This window comes from Falco naumanni, chromosome 8 (assembly GCF_017639655.2).
Source record: "Falco naumanni isolate bFalNau1 chromosome 8, bFalNau1.pat, whole genome shotgun sequence".
NCBI classification, from domain to species: domain Eukaryota; kingdom Metazoa; phylum Chordata; class Aves; order Falconiformes; family Falconidae; genus Falco; species Falco naumanni.
The window spans coordinates 58,805,103-58,819,678 of record NC_054061.1 but is presented as its reverse complement, the minus strand read 5'-3'; the positions used below and the strand labels follow the sequence as shown (position 1 = coordinate 58,819,678).

Sequence of the window (14,576 nt, the reverse complement as noted above, 5' to 3'; positions counted from 1 at the left end):
TATGTCACATGTTCAAAAGTGCTGGGTTTAGCATGAGGAAGCGCACCTTTGCTCCGACAGCCTCGCTGCAAATGGGTATTCTCGTCAAAGCTGACCCGGATTTGTCTTGTAGAGCACCTGGGCTGCTGGTGCAGGGCTCGGTGTGGTAGGTGGGTCCTTCTCCTCTGACGGCACATCTTCACCTGAAATAGCTCGGCAGAGAACCTGGAAGTACTCCGCTCCCCACGAAAAGGTGGGAGTCCTGGGGCTGTTCCTGCCTTTCCCTCTTGAGCATTCCCTTTTCCCAGATGCTCTCTCCGGCCGAGCCATGGCACATGCAGGTACAGCTGGGGCGGCTGCTACTTCGTTGCTAGGGGAGCCCAGCAGAGTGATTTTTATCTTTTTTTTTTTTTTTTTTTTTTTTTTTTTTCAGCTGCTGACAGGCTGAAGTGATGAGTTTTGGGAGCTGCTCATGATCCCTGGGTGGTGCTGGCACATTTAGTGCAGAAACATAGCAAAAGCTTCAGCAGCAAGTGGGGTTGAAGTTCGCCAATGAATTAAAAAATTACTAATGAAGGCTATGACAACGAATGCCTGTCTTACAGAAAAAAATAAAGCTGTAAAACCTGACATTTATAGTAACCAGGAAGGATGATTTTTTTTTTCTTTTTTTTCCCCCTATCCATTTACACTCTGATCTGCAGAGACCACTGGGATGTGAATCTGTAGAGGCTGATAGCTGAATGTTATTTAAAATAGCGATGTGTTTCTCTACCCTTTCAGTCCATTGCCTCATCCTTTTTTGCTGCTCCCTGCGGCTTGCGCAGGTGAAGCTCAGCTGCCCGAGTCTCATCCCACTGATGCCATAGGTCGGCCACTGGTACAGAGAGGCGAGCCGCTCTCTTGGCTCTAGAAGTAACAAGCCAATAGCCGAAAAAATTATAGTGTGAATAATCTATATTACTTGTCTGAGAAGAACTCGGCATGGCTATAATTTAATTTATTGACATACTGCCGGAGGCTGCGCTGATCCTTGGGTATGGTCACTGGAGGCAAACCCATGCCAGTGATGGAGAAGACCCAACTATGCTTTCTCTACAGAAAGCTGGAATGGAGAAAAGAGGGAGAAGAACACAAAGTGTGATGGTTTCTTTTTTTTTTTTTTTTTCCTTGTTTTGTATGTGTGTTAATGTTCTACTGACATCTTAACATTTTTATAATACTGTCCTTTGCTTTTACCGAGAGAGATGGGGTGACTTCTTTGATGTCTCCAGACAGGGTTTGGTTTGATCGTATCTGTGCTGCAGCACAGAGCACAGAAAGGTATTAGAGGAGAACAAGTGAGATGGAACTGGCAAAGGTGCAGGTATTTACAGTGGAAGAAATGGGTTTGAGATAAGTTTTCTGTATTCCAGTATTCATAATCCAAGTACTGAAAACATAATGTAGCATTTTTTGCTGCCACTTTTACTGGGGGGGCGGGGGGGTGGGTGTAGATGGGAGGGGAATGGGTGACCAGAAAATCTGGTCTGGCAGTCTACAGCAGTAGGTACTGTGCTCTTCTGTTTTAACTGTACCTGAATGCAAGATACAATCTTTGAAATATTTTAAATAGAGAACTGCTTCGGCAAGATGGATTTCTGCATATCATTTACAAAATATGTTTTTAATGCCTTTCTGAAATCCAAACTTATGCAAAATGGAGCTTGTTATGCATGTCTATGCATTTTAATCTCCTGCAGTGATTTGTCAGTTTTCCTTAACATCTCCCTGGCATATTACAGCTATTCTTCAACTTTGCTTCACAGAGCTGCGTTTCTGTCTTAACTCACTCAGTTCTCAGAGCAAGGAATGAATTGCAATTTAGTTATTGTATGGTAAGGTTTATAAGCTGACATGTGTATTTCCTTGGATTGGGATCAGTACCAGTTGTGGATTTAAAGACCTGGAAAACCTGAGCGTAATTCAGGATGCAGTATCTTTTATTTTATGCTTTAGTGTAAGCAGTTGTTACACAGCTGTCCTGTTAATGTTCTTGTTTCTATTGATTTATGCTACTTGTGTTTCTGCTTTACATTGATAACTGGTTAGTGATCTTTTTTTTCTGCTTGGAATGTCTAAAAATAGCTCAGGTAATCAAAAAGTTGATGTGTTTTGGCTTTTTTTTTTTTTAAATTTCATCTTTTTTTTTCTCTTTCCAGATGGGCTTTCTGGCAGAGACCAGCCAGTAGAGCTGTTGAATCCACCTAGAGTGAACCACATGCCTAGCTCTGGTAAGAAACTTTTATTAAATATTGTTCCTATTCTGGGAATGCAGTAAAGTACTCTGCAGCTCTCTCTTGCAAGTGGGAGAGCAGAATGCAAATGCAAAATGCTGGAACAAAGTGTGTTAGAACTTGCACACATCTACTTTCCCAGGCTGGGCGAGTGGGATTTGGGAGTGGGGGAAGGATGGAGCACAGCAGCCTTGGGTGTCTGAAGTAGCTCAGCCCTCTGCCTTGGCAAGGGGCTAAGGAGAGCCTCACCTGGCTGGAGCTGTTTCCCTTTCCTTAGAAAGGGGAGGACAGCAAAACAGAGCAGTGTCTTACGAGTCCTTTCACAGCCTAAAAGGAGCACCGTGCAGCAAAGTAGGTTTTTGAGTTGCTGCTCCCATTAAGGAGAAACCTCCTTGTATTGAAATGAGGAGCCAAACACAGGCTGATCAAAGCGTATCATGCTGGGCTTTGGGCTGTTTGCTTTTCTTGCCTTTTGATGATCCTGCTATGGTATTTCTTGGGTCTGGTCCTTCTGGTGTGACACAGTGTTCATATGGAGACTGTCTGCTACTCACGCAGCTGAGACAGATCTTACGGCTCACAATTGCAGCACTTCAGGTGATGGAAACCGAAGTTTTGGTCGCAATACATGAAAAGCTATAGAAAGGGCTCTGCTGCTGTCTTTTGTGTTTCTTCCTTCTTTCTTCCAAAAGTGTTTTGTTTCCAGGTGTGAACAGGTAGAGGTATTTATACTAGGGATGATGGGCTATATGAAGCATTATCTACTTTCTAGGTAGGAGCTCGAGTTTTCCAAAACCCCAACTTTCCCTTCTTTGTTGCCGTCCAAAATGCCTTTAGGTCCTTTTATATTAAGGAAGAGATCTTGCAGAAGATCTAAGCCCTTCTGGTAATGCAAGTTAGAAAAATGTAAACGAAGCTTATTCAAAACAATTTCAGTAGATTGGGGGTGGGTGGGTGGAAAAGGGCTGTGACCTAACCTAGATTTTTGTGGACTTAAACGTGTATCTGGGGAAAGAAAGTTTTAAGGAGGTAGAGCTGTTGTGTTGGGGGAAAAAAAAAAAAAAAAAAAGGAAGAGATCCTTGTTTCCCAGGTGCGAGTGTGTGGCTTTGGATTCTGAGAAATCTCTCTTCCCTCAGTGTGCTCCAAAACTTGTCTGTCAGGTAAGGGAGGTTGTATTTCCCTAACCCTGAGAGAGATTCTCATTTTAAGTCTACTGTGGTAACACAGGTCAGCTTAAACTTACTTTGTGTCAGTGTGCTGGACTGCATTCTGTGGCTTCGCACAAGTGGAGTCACAGTCCTCTTTTCTGTCAGTAGATCAATGGCCAGTATCGTGGATGTGGTGGGGTTTAGTCTTTTACTCTCATTTTCGTTTTTGTTTGGGCTTTTTTTGTTTGTTTGTTTGGGTTTCGTTTTCTTTCTTTATTTATTTTTGTTGATGCTTGTTAGGTTTGATGTTTCCTTCTGAGGTATTTCAGGACAAAGGCTGATGCTGGTTAACAGCTTGGGTAACCTGAAGGAGGCTTTGTGAAGGTGTTACGGACTCATACAGGATTTATGGAATTCTTACTGTTTGGACTCCATTTTGAGTATTTTTAATAGCTCACCTGTATGCCTACTGAAAAAATAAACAGCTGGCCGTCTCTGGGGTGCTGTGCTCATGCAGAGTGGGTGGGATGTGAGATAGGCAGCGACGTCTCTTTGTTGAAGGACTTCTGCCAGCGTTTGAGCCACGGGAATTTCTGTCTCATGCTGGAAAGCTCAGGCTGGTTGTGCATGTAACAGGCGAAGGGTAGGACCGACTGGGAATGAAAATGTGACCTTATGCTAGATGTGACATTGACTCTGGAGAGTGCTCACCCAGGTACTTTTCACTCAAGTCCCAACACTTACTCAGTTTCTGCTAAATTTTGGAGAAATCATTTCAGCCCTGCAGTGAGTACATGGGCTGGAAATGTCTGTCTTATATTTTGATTTCCAGAACGGTAATTAGATGTTTTGGCACATTTAGAAATGCAAACAAATTTCACTGATCTTGGAAGCGGCACATCATCTGGCTTTCAGGTGTGGTGCCTGCCTATACCTATGTATCCTGGTGGGTTTTTAAAATGACTGTTAAAAATTGCTGTCACATTGAGAGAGTTACCCACTTGGACAAATGATTGTCATGTCTGGGTTTTATCGCTACTACCTTTAGCAATTTGCTGCAGATTCTTCTGAGAGAAGAAAGGAGAAGTAATACCAAGTATTGCTCTGGAAAAACAAGTTGTGTGTGGGTTTGTGGGGTGTTGTTCCAAGTCTCAGGCATGGCTGAAATAATGGTGTTGAAAAACAGCTTCAAGAAAAAAAAAAATGCTTAATCACTTCCTGGGATAGTCAGTTTATAACCTTATCCCATCCTGGTCATGGTAAAGCAATTGTTATGTACCCCTCACGTTGAATAAACTTGAGTGGATGATGAACCTTTATCCCCAGAACTGCATTTCTATGTAAGATAAAACCGTTGCGGTGTCCTGGTCGGAAACCAAAACGTTTCTCTTCACTATGATCCAAATGAAGGAGGGGTTTGATCCTCGTTAGCTGTTCTTCTCTGATGTAAAAAGGTGAGAAAGGGATGTACAATACACAGGCCCTAAACCTGTGTGGTCCCGCGGAAGCATCTCAACTATAAACCAGAAATATTTAGATCACTTCTATGAAATGGTTTTAGGAGTGAATTGGGTTGAGTACAATGGAGTTCAGTCATCAGCCAGGTGTGTTTTTTGGGAAAATGATTCCTATCTTCTTTTTGCATAAATTAAGGATTAATTTGAGGAAGGAAAGTATTTTCTCTTTTTACAAATGTATCACTTATAATTGGTGCTTCTGAATTTCTTAGTTACTTGTAGGAGTAACACAAGACAAAACCCCCACAACCCACCTCTCGCACAGGAATAAAATAATCTGTTTGGTAATGTTGCTTTCTGCTTTTTGGGTTCAGAATATTACTGCTTCTTTGGCCCGGGGAGGAAAGGGAATAAATTGTTGCGATTACTATGTGATGTTGCTTTTCCTTAACCTTTACTTGCCGAATTCGAAGATCTTCAGATCAAGGACTACACATTATTTTTCACTTCACGTTACATGGGAAAAAATCTCATGATGATTCAGTAGCCATGGTTAACAGCAGAGAAAGATTCTTGGATGCACGAGCACAGAGGTTGCCACTGGAAGGAATTGTCCCACAAGTTTGTATACGGCTTTTAAGTATTTGTGTCCTTAAAAGTATTTTTCTTCTTTTTAGCACTAAACTTAGCTGTAGTCTGCATAAGGGGAGTGATTCATACGTAAGGAGGGAAGCACAGAGCTCTCTTGTCCTCTTACTTTTTTTTCCTGTGTTTTTGAACTGAGATATGCTATGCCTTTTCCATAGCGCAAAGCTGGGGGGGGGGGGGGGGGGCAGCCTTAAAGATCTCAATTTGTGTAAATACCCAGATAATCCTGATAAAAAACATCACTTGTGTGCTGTTGATACCATCCTTGAGGTTAATCAAATAGAACTTCATTAAGCATACTTTGTGGAATGATTTTTCTTTCTTTATAAGGCTGTGTTTATGGTACTTCAGATAACTACCTCCTGTAAGTATTTTCATTTTTTCTTGTTAGTATAAAGTTTCTAATTGCTCATTTTGCTACAAAACAATCTTAAGTAATTTTCTTAGTATTAGAAATGTGAAAACAGCTTTATAGCTGTGATATAGAAGTAAAATGCTAGAAATAAATAAGGTGGAAACTGGCCCTTTTTAAACTTTATGTAATAAAACTGCAAATTGGGATGAACAGTCTCAACCGACCAGCCGCGTTTCCCCAGTGCATTGGTCATGGCCTAATATGAAGTCCTGGCGATATCTGTGTATGGTACAATTACTATATTAGGAAAGAAATTCCCCTTCCCATAGCGTTTCCATTGGCTTTTCAGGGATGCGTTCCCAAGTTGTGATAAAAGTAATAATGAAATCGTCTAACACTGCTGTGGTTGATGGCAGCTTACAAATAGTTTGCGTTGGGACATACCCATTGCAGCATGCACATGCATGGCATGAGGAGGAAGAAACTGGGCTTCTTGCCCCGTAGGTGAAGACCTCTCTCTGGTTGCTGTTGTGGAGCAGGTGGAATGCTGCTGCATGCCTTTTTGAGATTGTTCTCCAGCTGTGTGGGAGCCCACTGGCGGTCTGTGAGGCTGTCGTGCATGTTAGCAATCAGTGGTGGTTTTCTGATGAGTTTTTGAGGGTTGATCGTAGTCTGCTGCAAAACGTTAGGAGTTGGTGGGTTAAACAAAGCATAGGGGGTGGCTGCTGCTGAGCAGTTGCTAGAAGAGCAACAGGGGCTTGACTGGGGATATCCTAATGGTGGTGATGAGCCGCTGCATCTTCTGCATTAAGCTGCCTGAAGCGGCTCTTCCTGACGTGGCTGCCCTCTTGCTCTCCATCCATGCCGCTGCCTACATGGACCTCCTGCTGCGGTATCTGCTCCAGTGCTGCTGCTCAGCCCTTGGGGTGGCTCTTCCAGTATGGTACTGGGGCTCTGCTGGATCCAACACTGGCAAGAGCAGGGGCAGCCAGAAGATTATGCATGAGATTTCAGCTCCCTGCTTTTTCTTCGTTCTGGATCTAATTAACCAGTCTCACTTCCACATTCATTTGGAAAAAAATGTTGATGTATGTGTGAATAAATGGTTTGCAAGAGCCTCTAGACTAATATTGTTACACGATTTTACAGGCTTTTGAAATTGGAGATTAATCCCTGTCTCTAAGAGGGAGGAGTGGTAGTCCAGTTGGTCTAACGGAGCCGAATGCCATGCCTTTGTTAATTTATCCTTTCAAAGGAACAGGATGCCCTCTCACTGCACCGTGTTTTCAGATACTTGCCTGCTTTCTATAGTGTGCCTACTTCTAAAGCTCCTTCAGAAAGGTACCGAATCAGCGTGGCGCAGCGGGGCTTTGAAGCAGGTTCAGATTGCTGGCTGGTCAGTTAGGCTTTGGGGCTCCCGACAGGTTTGCGCCTCCACAGACAGGAGCCCGTTCGTCCTTGTTCACACTGGGACGTGTTAGTACAGGAACAGCGTATGGTTTTATCGTGCCCCAGAAGTACAGCTCACACACGGAAAATCTAATCCTTTAATGTAAAAAATACCCTGATCTATTCTCTGTGGAGTCTGGAGGCGGGGGGAAACCCACCCCAAACCCCCAAATTATCATTGAGTTCATGAGAAACCATTTTAATGTCACAACCATACACTAAGCAAATTAAATAGTTGTTTGGTTATTGTCCTACTGTTAGCTTATTTAAAAGCTGCAGCTGTTTTTGTCAGGCTTGGTATATTAATTTTGCCACCATTTAGATGCTCTGGCATAAGGTAGCGGAGAAATGGCAGGTTCGTGTAGCTTAGAGCCTCGATGGTTAAAATCAAGTTAACCTTGTATGTACTGCAGGAGGTATTATTTTCAACCCTAAGCTAGACTGCAAAATGTAGCCCAGGCAATGACAATAAAAGTGTTTTACCAGCTAGAGGTGCTACTAAAGCTCATCTTAACCCAATGTTCGGCAAGGAAAGCTTTGCATAACGCTTCAGCCAGCTCTGAGATTTCCACGCATGATTTGCTGTATTGTGCTTTCATAAAAAACCCTTTTGCAGCACGTCCAGAACGTGGTCAGCAAATCTGGGGTTATTTGTGCAGGACGAGGGAGGGAATTGCCACACCTGGAAACTCTGGCAGCTCCCTGCAGAGTAGCAGGGAAGTTCAAGCTTCAGGACGTCTTTGCTGGACCAACATTGCACCCAAACTCAGGTTTTGTTGGTCACGGTCATAGGATAATTTAATGACTCTTGAACTCTCCATCAGTACGTGCCTTTTGCAGGGTTGCGTGCATGTGTAGGGATGTATGCAAGAGGGGTGAACTTTCTGGCCAGCCTGGTGAGGCACCATCTCTTGCCTGAACTCCAGCGTCTTCATTCTGCAAGGGATTAAGCCACTTGTCTTCCTGAGGTGGGTTTGCTGGAGTGGGTACTGCTTTGTCATCTGCCCAGAACGTGGGTGTTCTGGTCCTGTGGGGTGGGAAGAGCAGGAGCCCACAGCTCCTGAACTCTGTTTTGTCTCTGAAAAAAATATTTAGCTGTCACCTCCTTTCTTACCCACGAGGAAATGGTTATTAAATGGAGGAGGTGGGATGAATTATTAACAACTTGTTCCTCTTAAAAGCTGAAAGCAGCACTTAAATCTTAAGCGCTTGAATACAGAGCTGTTTTCTTAGATGAAAGGTAACTGGCAGGAAAGTTTGCTTTACTGCAAGACCCAACTTGCTATTTTTCTTTATTCTTCCCTCACCTTGTTTAGTTTATTAATTCACACTGATCAACTATAGGTTTCACTGGATTTGCTTAGTTCTGACTGTTCACAAAGTGTTATTTTCAAAAATGATAATTCTCACCGAGTCTCTACCAAAGGAAAGGTTGTTTTGTGCTTTTGCTTTTATCTAAAAGCAGGTGATGGAGGGAAGAGTCTTTGAATGCAAGATGGTATTTACATTAAACTTTGACTTCTTAGGGAAGGAGGAGATGGCATGGTATGAGCAGACATTTAAAGGCTCCCTTGAATTGTTAATCAGTAATCTGTTCCCATTGCTTCTGGCTCTTCTAAAAATAACAGTACCGTGAAATGAATGGAAAGTGATAAATATTTCATGGAAAGTTGATCACAGATTGAGGCATTTCTTGGTGAAAAAATTCTGTGATGTGATCTTTCGGTGGCTGTGCCGTGTCTTGTTTGTGGTGTGTGTTTCCACTCTGGATGTTTTTACCTGTGTCTGCAACCCTGGAGAGCTAATCCAGATGAAATCTTTGTTGTGTTGTTATTTTATCTTATTTGTAATTCCCTCACCTTTTCAAGCTATCGCTTGTCCTGTGGCTGGGGTGGTCCAACACACCCTGTACTCCACTCCTTTTTTCCATCAGCTTCTCCTGATGCCTGCTAGATGGATGTGTTAGCTGGGGGATGAGGGTGGAGGCGTTGCGGGGGACTGGTTTGTTAGCAGCATGTTTGCTTTGGTCCGCGTTCCCTTTTCGTTGGTGTGCTCTGCGCTACGGAGCTCCCCAGAGTGCTTTATGCCAAACTTAACTCCGGGTAGTTTATTGCTGAAGGGGAAATAGATGCTACAGGTCTGTTCTGAGCAGCCACCTGCGTTCCTAGGATTTTAGGAATTCCTCGCCTGACACGAGATACATTTTATAAAGATGCTTGAGGCTCTTCCACAGCGTGTATTGATTTTCAGGGCTATATTTGACTCTGCTTTGTCTTTGGGCGGTGGAGGGAATATCAGGTGAATGGCTTGTGCAGTGACGCCTAAAATAATGTAACAGTCTCCAGATGCTGACCTGGAGAATTGCTGTCGGTTGATTAAACAGACCTTTCCTCTCCCTTTTTGTCTCTTCCCCTCTCCTTGCCCCAGAAAGCCTGCTCCAAACCCCAAAACGATTTAGTCTGAGACATAATTCACCAAGTATACAAACAGAAATTGTAACCAAGCTACTTCAAGCTGAAAAGCCCTAGCAACACTGACGCGCTGAGTTAATGCAAGACTGCTGCCGACGTGTAACGGTTTAACTTTGTTCTGAATTCTTAAGTCCTGAAAGATGGGATGTTGCCTTCAACATACAGGGTCTTTTGAAAGCTGGATTGCAGCGTGAGCTCTTCAGCTTTGCCGGCATGGTTTGCTTCTGCGTGCCCATGCTTTGCTAAAGCACAGACTCTCCAGACTTCTCAAAGAGGGCTGTGCAGGGATGTCCTCCTCGATCGCCGCCTTATTCGTCCTGCCACCAAGCAACTGTGAAATCAGCATTTCTGTGCCTCAGATGCCGTAGTAAGTTCATTCACACTAAAGCCATCTATTTACCTGTATGGGTTGGTGCTGGCTTGGCACTTGCCCCTTGAATGCCTTGATCTGAGATCTACCTTAAGCTGGTGTGTCCCTTAACTTGAAACTCGTGCTTATGATTACATATCTGCTCCCTTTGGCTTAACTATTATCATGTGATTTAAACCACTCAATCGTTACTACTTTTCCATCTGTTTTTCATTCAAGAAATTGTGTCATATCAGATGATTCATTCATATCTGATTAGAGATTTCATTAAAAGCTAGTCTTAAGTTTTTATGATCTAATAAAAGGTTTTGGAATCATTGATTTGGAACTGTAATTGTAATATACGGAATAAATGTACTGCACATTTTAATGATACTTTGCTAGCTATTTTTTTAGCTGTTACAGTTCTTGCTAGTGAATTGTGTACAGTGGAATTCAAGGACTGCCTTTTTCCATTGGGGAGAGGAACTCTTCGTAGGCTGTTGTAGCAGTTCTCCAGGCTGCACTGAAGACCAAAGCATGGGTGAAATTTAGGTCAAAACTTGCCTTCATTAATCCATGTGTAGTCCTGCTCATAGACAGTCATGCTGTCGTGGTACTAATGAAGGTCTTGAAGATTGTGAGTTGTCAGCGTATCGTGTGCATTGGTTAAGTGATGTATGGAAGGCTTTTATTTTCACTAATGACAGTGATCTCCCACTTGGATGCAGATTGTTTCTCAGGTTAAACACATGAATACATTTTTTTTTCCAATTTCTTCTAAAAATAGATCAAGCTATTACAATAAGGTATTTAAGAATAATATTGATGGGAGGACTAGCTTTATCCTCTCTTTTTTTGCTATTCCAAAGCTGTCTTAAGCTCTTAAATATTTTTTCAGTTATATATAATAAGAGCTTAATTTTGTGCTTTAAATATGTTGGGAAACTGTTTTATTAGAAAAATATCAGACCAAGTTATTTTCTGCTGTACTTAATGTTTGATGCCTGTGTAATGTATTAGAAAAGGAATATATACTGCAAAATTAGTCAAAGCAAACCTATCTGCTTGATAACGTCCCAGTAAAGGAAGGAGATCCATGTTCTGATTGAATGATTTCCATTAAGTTTTGCTGGGTAGACTGGATTCCTCCAGTCAGGGAAAGAAAAATCTGTCATGAATGAAATTAGCAGGTTTGGTTTGTTGATACATTTTGGGGGAGGACGGGGAATGGACAGATTCAGAGTTCTGAGGGGGCTATTTTCAAGTTCATTTTGCACTTGAAAAATAATTGCATCTCATCACTATCGTCCGTAGTGAGCCAGATCCTGTCGTAAATGTTGCCAGAAGCTTTCACTGAAATCTTTTACTGGAGGATTCGCTTAAATTGACTGTTTTGACTGCGTTAAGGTAACTGGGCACCTTGGTCAGTGGTGGCACTTTTGTGTGACCGTTGGAGCCGTGATGCGGCTTCGTGGCAAGTGTGTCACCAGGGTCCCGAGATGGTCACTGCAGGAGGAGTCAACTGAACAGAGCAGGGAACTAACGATGGTGCAGCTAATTGGTCGTGAAGGTAAATGAACATTGTTGAGAGAAACTGGATGATCTGCGCCTGACACAAGCTTCTTATCTGGGGTGGGCAAATGACATACAGAAGTCTTTCCTCGCACATCTGGCTGGAGATGAGGGCTGGTCTCCAGATGTGCATGGTCACAGGGATGGAGAGAGGTTTCCAGCTGATGCACAGGTGTTTAGGAGGTAGATCAGCATGGTTTTCACCACTAAAGATGCATTTGCAGCTGTGGCCCCATAAGCTGCAGCATGCGAGGGTTCTCTGCAGTCATCTAGGGTTTTGTGTTGCCTTGTACTAAAAGGTCAGTTCAGAATTGCAGACAAGCACACATGCCTCTCCACAGGAAGAATAAATACGCAGGTGGTTGCAAATGCAAGCCTAGCCCTTGCAAACCCCGCTTTGGAAATGGATGGGTTTGGTGAGGTTCCCTTGTGTAACAGCAACCTCGAGGCTTGGCCCCTAATCTCTGCGTCGCAGCTGGGCTTGTTTGAACGGCGCTTTGCGGTGTGTATGTTGGAAAATGCATCCAGGTCTTTTTTTCTGAAGGAACGTGACAGTTCCTCACCTGACTTAGAAGATACCTGTGATTCATCCCAGCAGCTCATTGCTCTGGAATGCAGAGGCTCTGTGTCTGCTGCCAACTTACTCTCTGACCTTTGGCAGATTGGTTGGCTTTCCTTCTCTGCCTTCCTCTAAAATCAGGTAATAACTGTTTGCCCATCCTTGTGGTGGTGTGTGGTCATGGTCACCTGCACAATACTTGCAACAGATAGTAGGAGATTGAAATGAATTTGGTAAAAATCAGTCCCTAGTCGTGTCCAGGTGATAGCCTGATGCTTTGATGTCCCCAAGGCAGAGGAATTGTTAGCAGATGTCCGTCAGCTTTCCATCCATGAGAACTCAGTGTCCTGATTAGGAGCGTGAAGCTTAAATTGTTGGTTGTCTGAGAAAATAAGTTACTGCTTTTTAAGCCTCATATTGGAAATCAGGGTTTCTGTGTAATGGCGTTTCCCCCTTTTTTGCAGGCTTTTACTTTAATACAATACAGAATCTGATAGACATATATTGACTAATTCCTTGCACAGTGGTATTTGTACGCACCTATGGAATGAGTTCCTATCAAGCAAATAATATTGTGAGAGTGAATGAGTTGGATGGAGGACAAAAAAATTTACAGGCACTAACCCAGCTTCTGAAATGTTAGAAATACCAGAAACCAGGAGAGTAAGAATGGAAAAAACCCACCCACTTAGATGGGAATGAAAGCTGCAATAGAGTTTGGATGATGTGTAGAATATCCTCAACACAAAATCAGCAGCGTGGAAGTTGAAATGGTGGAGGTGAAGGAGAAGTGGCAGTGGTTTCCTGCATTTCAGTGTGTTGTTTTGTTGGTGGGGTTTTTTTTTAGGTGGTTTGTTTGGGTTTTTTTTCTTCCCCATTTTAATACAGGCTGTCTGAATTCCTTGTTCTTGTACTTTCTTTGAACTTGGAACGTTTTGGCCAGACTTCTCCTGATAGTCACTATCTTTAATTGAAACAACTGTAACCTTGTGGCCATTCACATGGAGACCCTTGGGAAACCTGAGAAAAATATTGTGCTCATTCCTTATTCTGGTAACTCAGTAAGAGGCTAAAGCTTTGCATCTCATGCCTGATTAATCCTAACTAAACACAGTTGGTGCCATCCGAATTTTATTCAAGTGCCCCGGGTCAACCATCAGTAGCTTGCATTTATTTTTGTTGAGTTTCCGATAAGCTGCCCTATTTATAGCTTGCTGCAAGGCGAATGCAGCGTTACTTGGGTTGAGATAAGGCTCGGGGATGGAGAAGCGTTATCTTGCCAGCACGAGGTGTCAGCAAGGCAGGGTCCGGGGCTTGCTCCCTCGTTACAAAACGCAGTGTAGCGCCTGCAAGTTGTGCAGCTTCCTCGTGCGAGGGGAAAGGCACGTGCACATGTTGCCTTTGGGGAAGGGGAGGTGGGTAGGGGGATCTGTGTGCTGTGCTGCCTCAGCACTGAAGGGGACCTTCGATGTTCCAGATGAGGGAACATCTGGATCATACGGGTGCTACGGGGTGCATCAGGGAGTGATGTGCAGCAACACTTGACCAGAGAGGACTCTGCTGTGACTGAGCAGCTCTGGGTCAGTGTGCTCCAGCCTGCACAGGAGCCGTGCACAGGCTTCTCCTGGCCACTGCTGAGGGCTCAGACCCCATCGAGAGGTGGCTCCACAGCAAAGGGCTGCTGACCCCAGACCATGACTTGTCCCAGCATAAGCCCCACCTGGAGCTGCTCGTGTTCCATCTGTTCTGCTGCACCCTGTGCTGGTTCCCCACCACGTGAGTTCACAGACCTGACGTTCTGCTGCAAGCGTGGATGTGTGTGTTCGTGGTGGTCTCTGTGGCTCGCAGCAGCAACACTTGGTCACCTCCGCTTGTGCAGGCGATGTCTGTTTGATCCCCAGCGCTTGGTCTTGGCCATCAGGTATTAGGGGAGTGGATGTCCCTCGTGCATGCTACTCGTGCAGTTGAGGCTTTTCAAGGTAAAATGTGAAAGCCAAGTGTCATGAGTCCTATCTGCTTGACCATCCTTTGCTCTCTGTATTGCTGATAACTATTTATAATACAGAGCCGCCTTTTTTTTTGTGTGTGTGTGTGTGTGCAGTTGCGAAGAAAACATCCCTTAATACTCATGGTTGTGAATGATGTTCTTGTTCACTTTTGACCTTGCTAAGCCATGACAACTGAAAGTGAAGGCACTGTGTTTTATTCCATTTTGTGTGCTATTGTCATAGTTCTTAAAGCTTGTAATTTTAAAAGTGATGGTTTTCTTGCCCTTCTTAGGAATACAGAGGAGAGTGAATTGTAATAGA

At 43.6% G+C, this 14,576-nt stretch overlaps 1 protein-coding gene across 14 annotated transcripts in view; it reads left to right on the top strand.

Annotated features, from left to right (window-relative positions):
• Nucleotides 1-14,576, top strand: part of HDAC4 (histone deacetylase 4) — a 266,734-nt gene that overhangs the window by 101,697 nt on the left and 150,461 nt on the right. For 13 of the 14 annotated variants that reach the window (XM_040604243.1, XM_040604241.1, XM_040604242.1 and 10 more), the window contains one exon: nucleotides 2,181-2,252. In XM_040604243.1, coding sequence (XP_040460177.1) covers nucleotides 2,181-2,252 — 72 coding nt within the window. Of the gene's footprint in view, nucleotides 1-2,180; nucleotides 2,253-14,576 lie in introns of those variants that run through there. The other variant, XM_040604246.1, reaches the window with a different exon arrangement.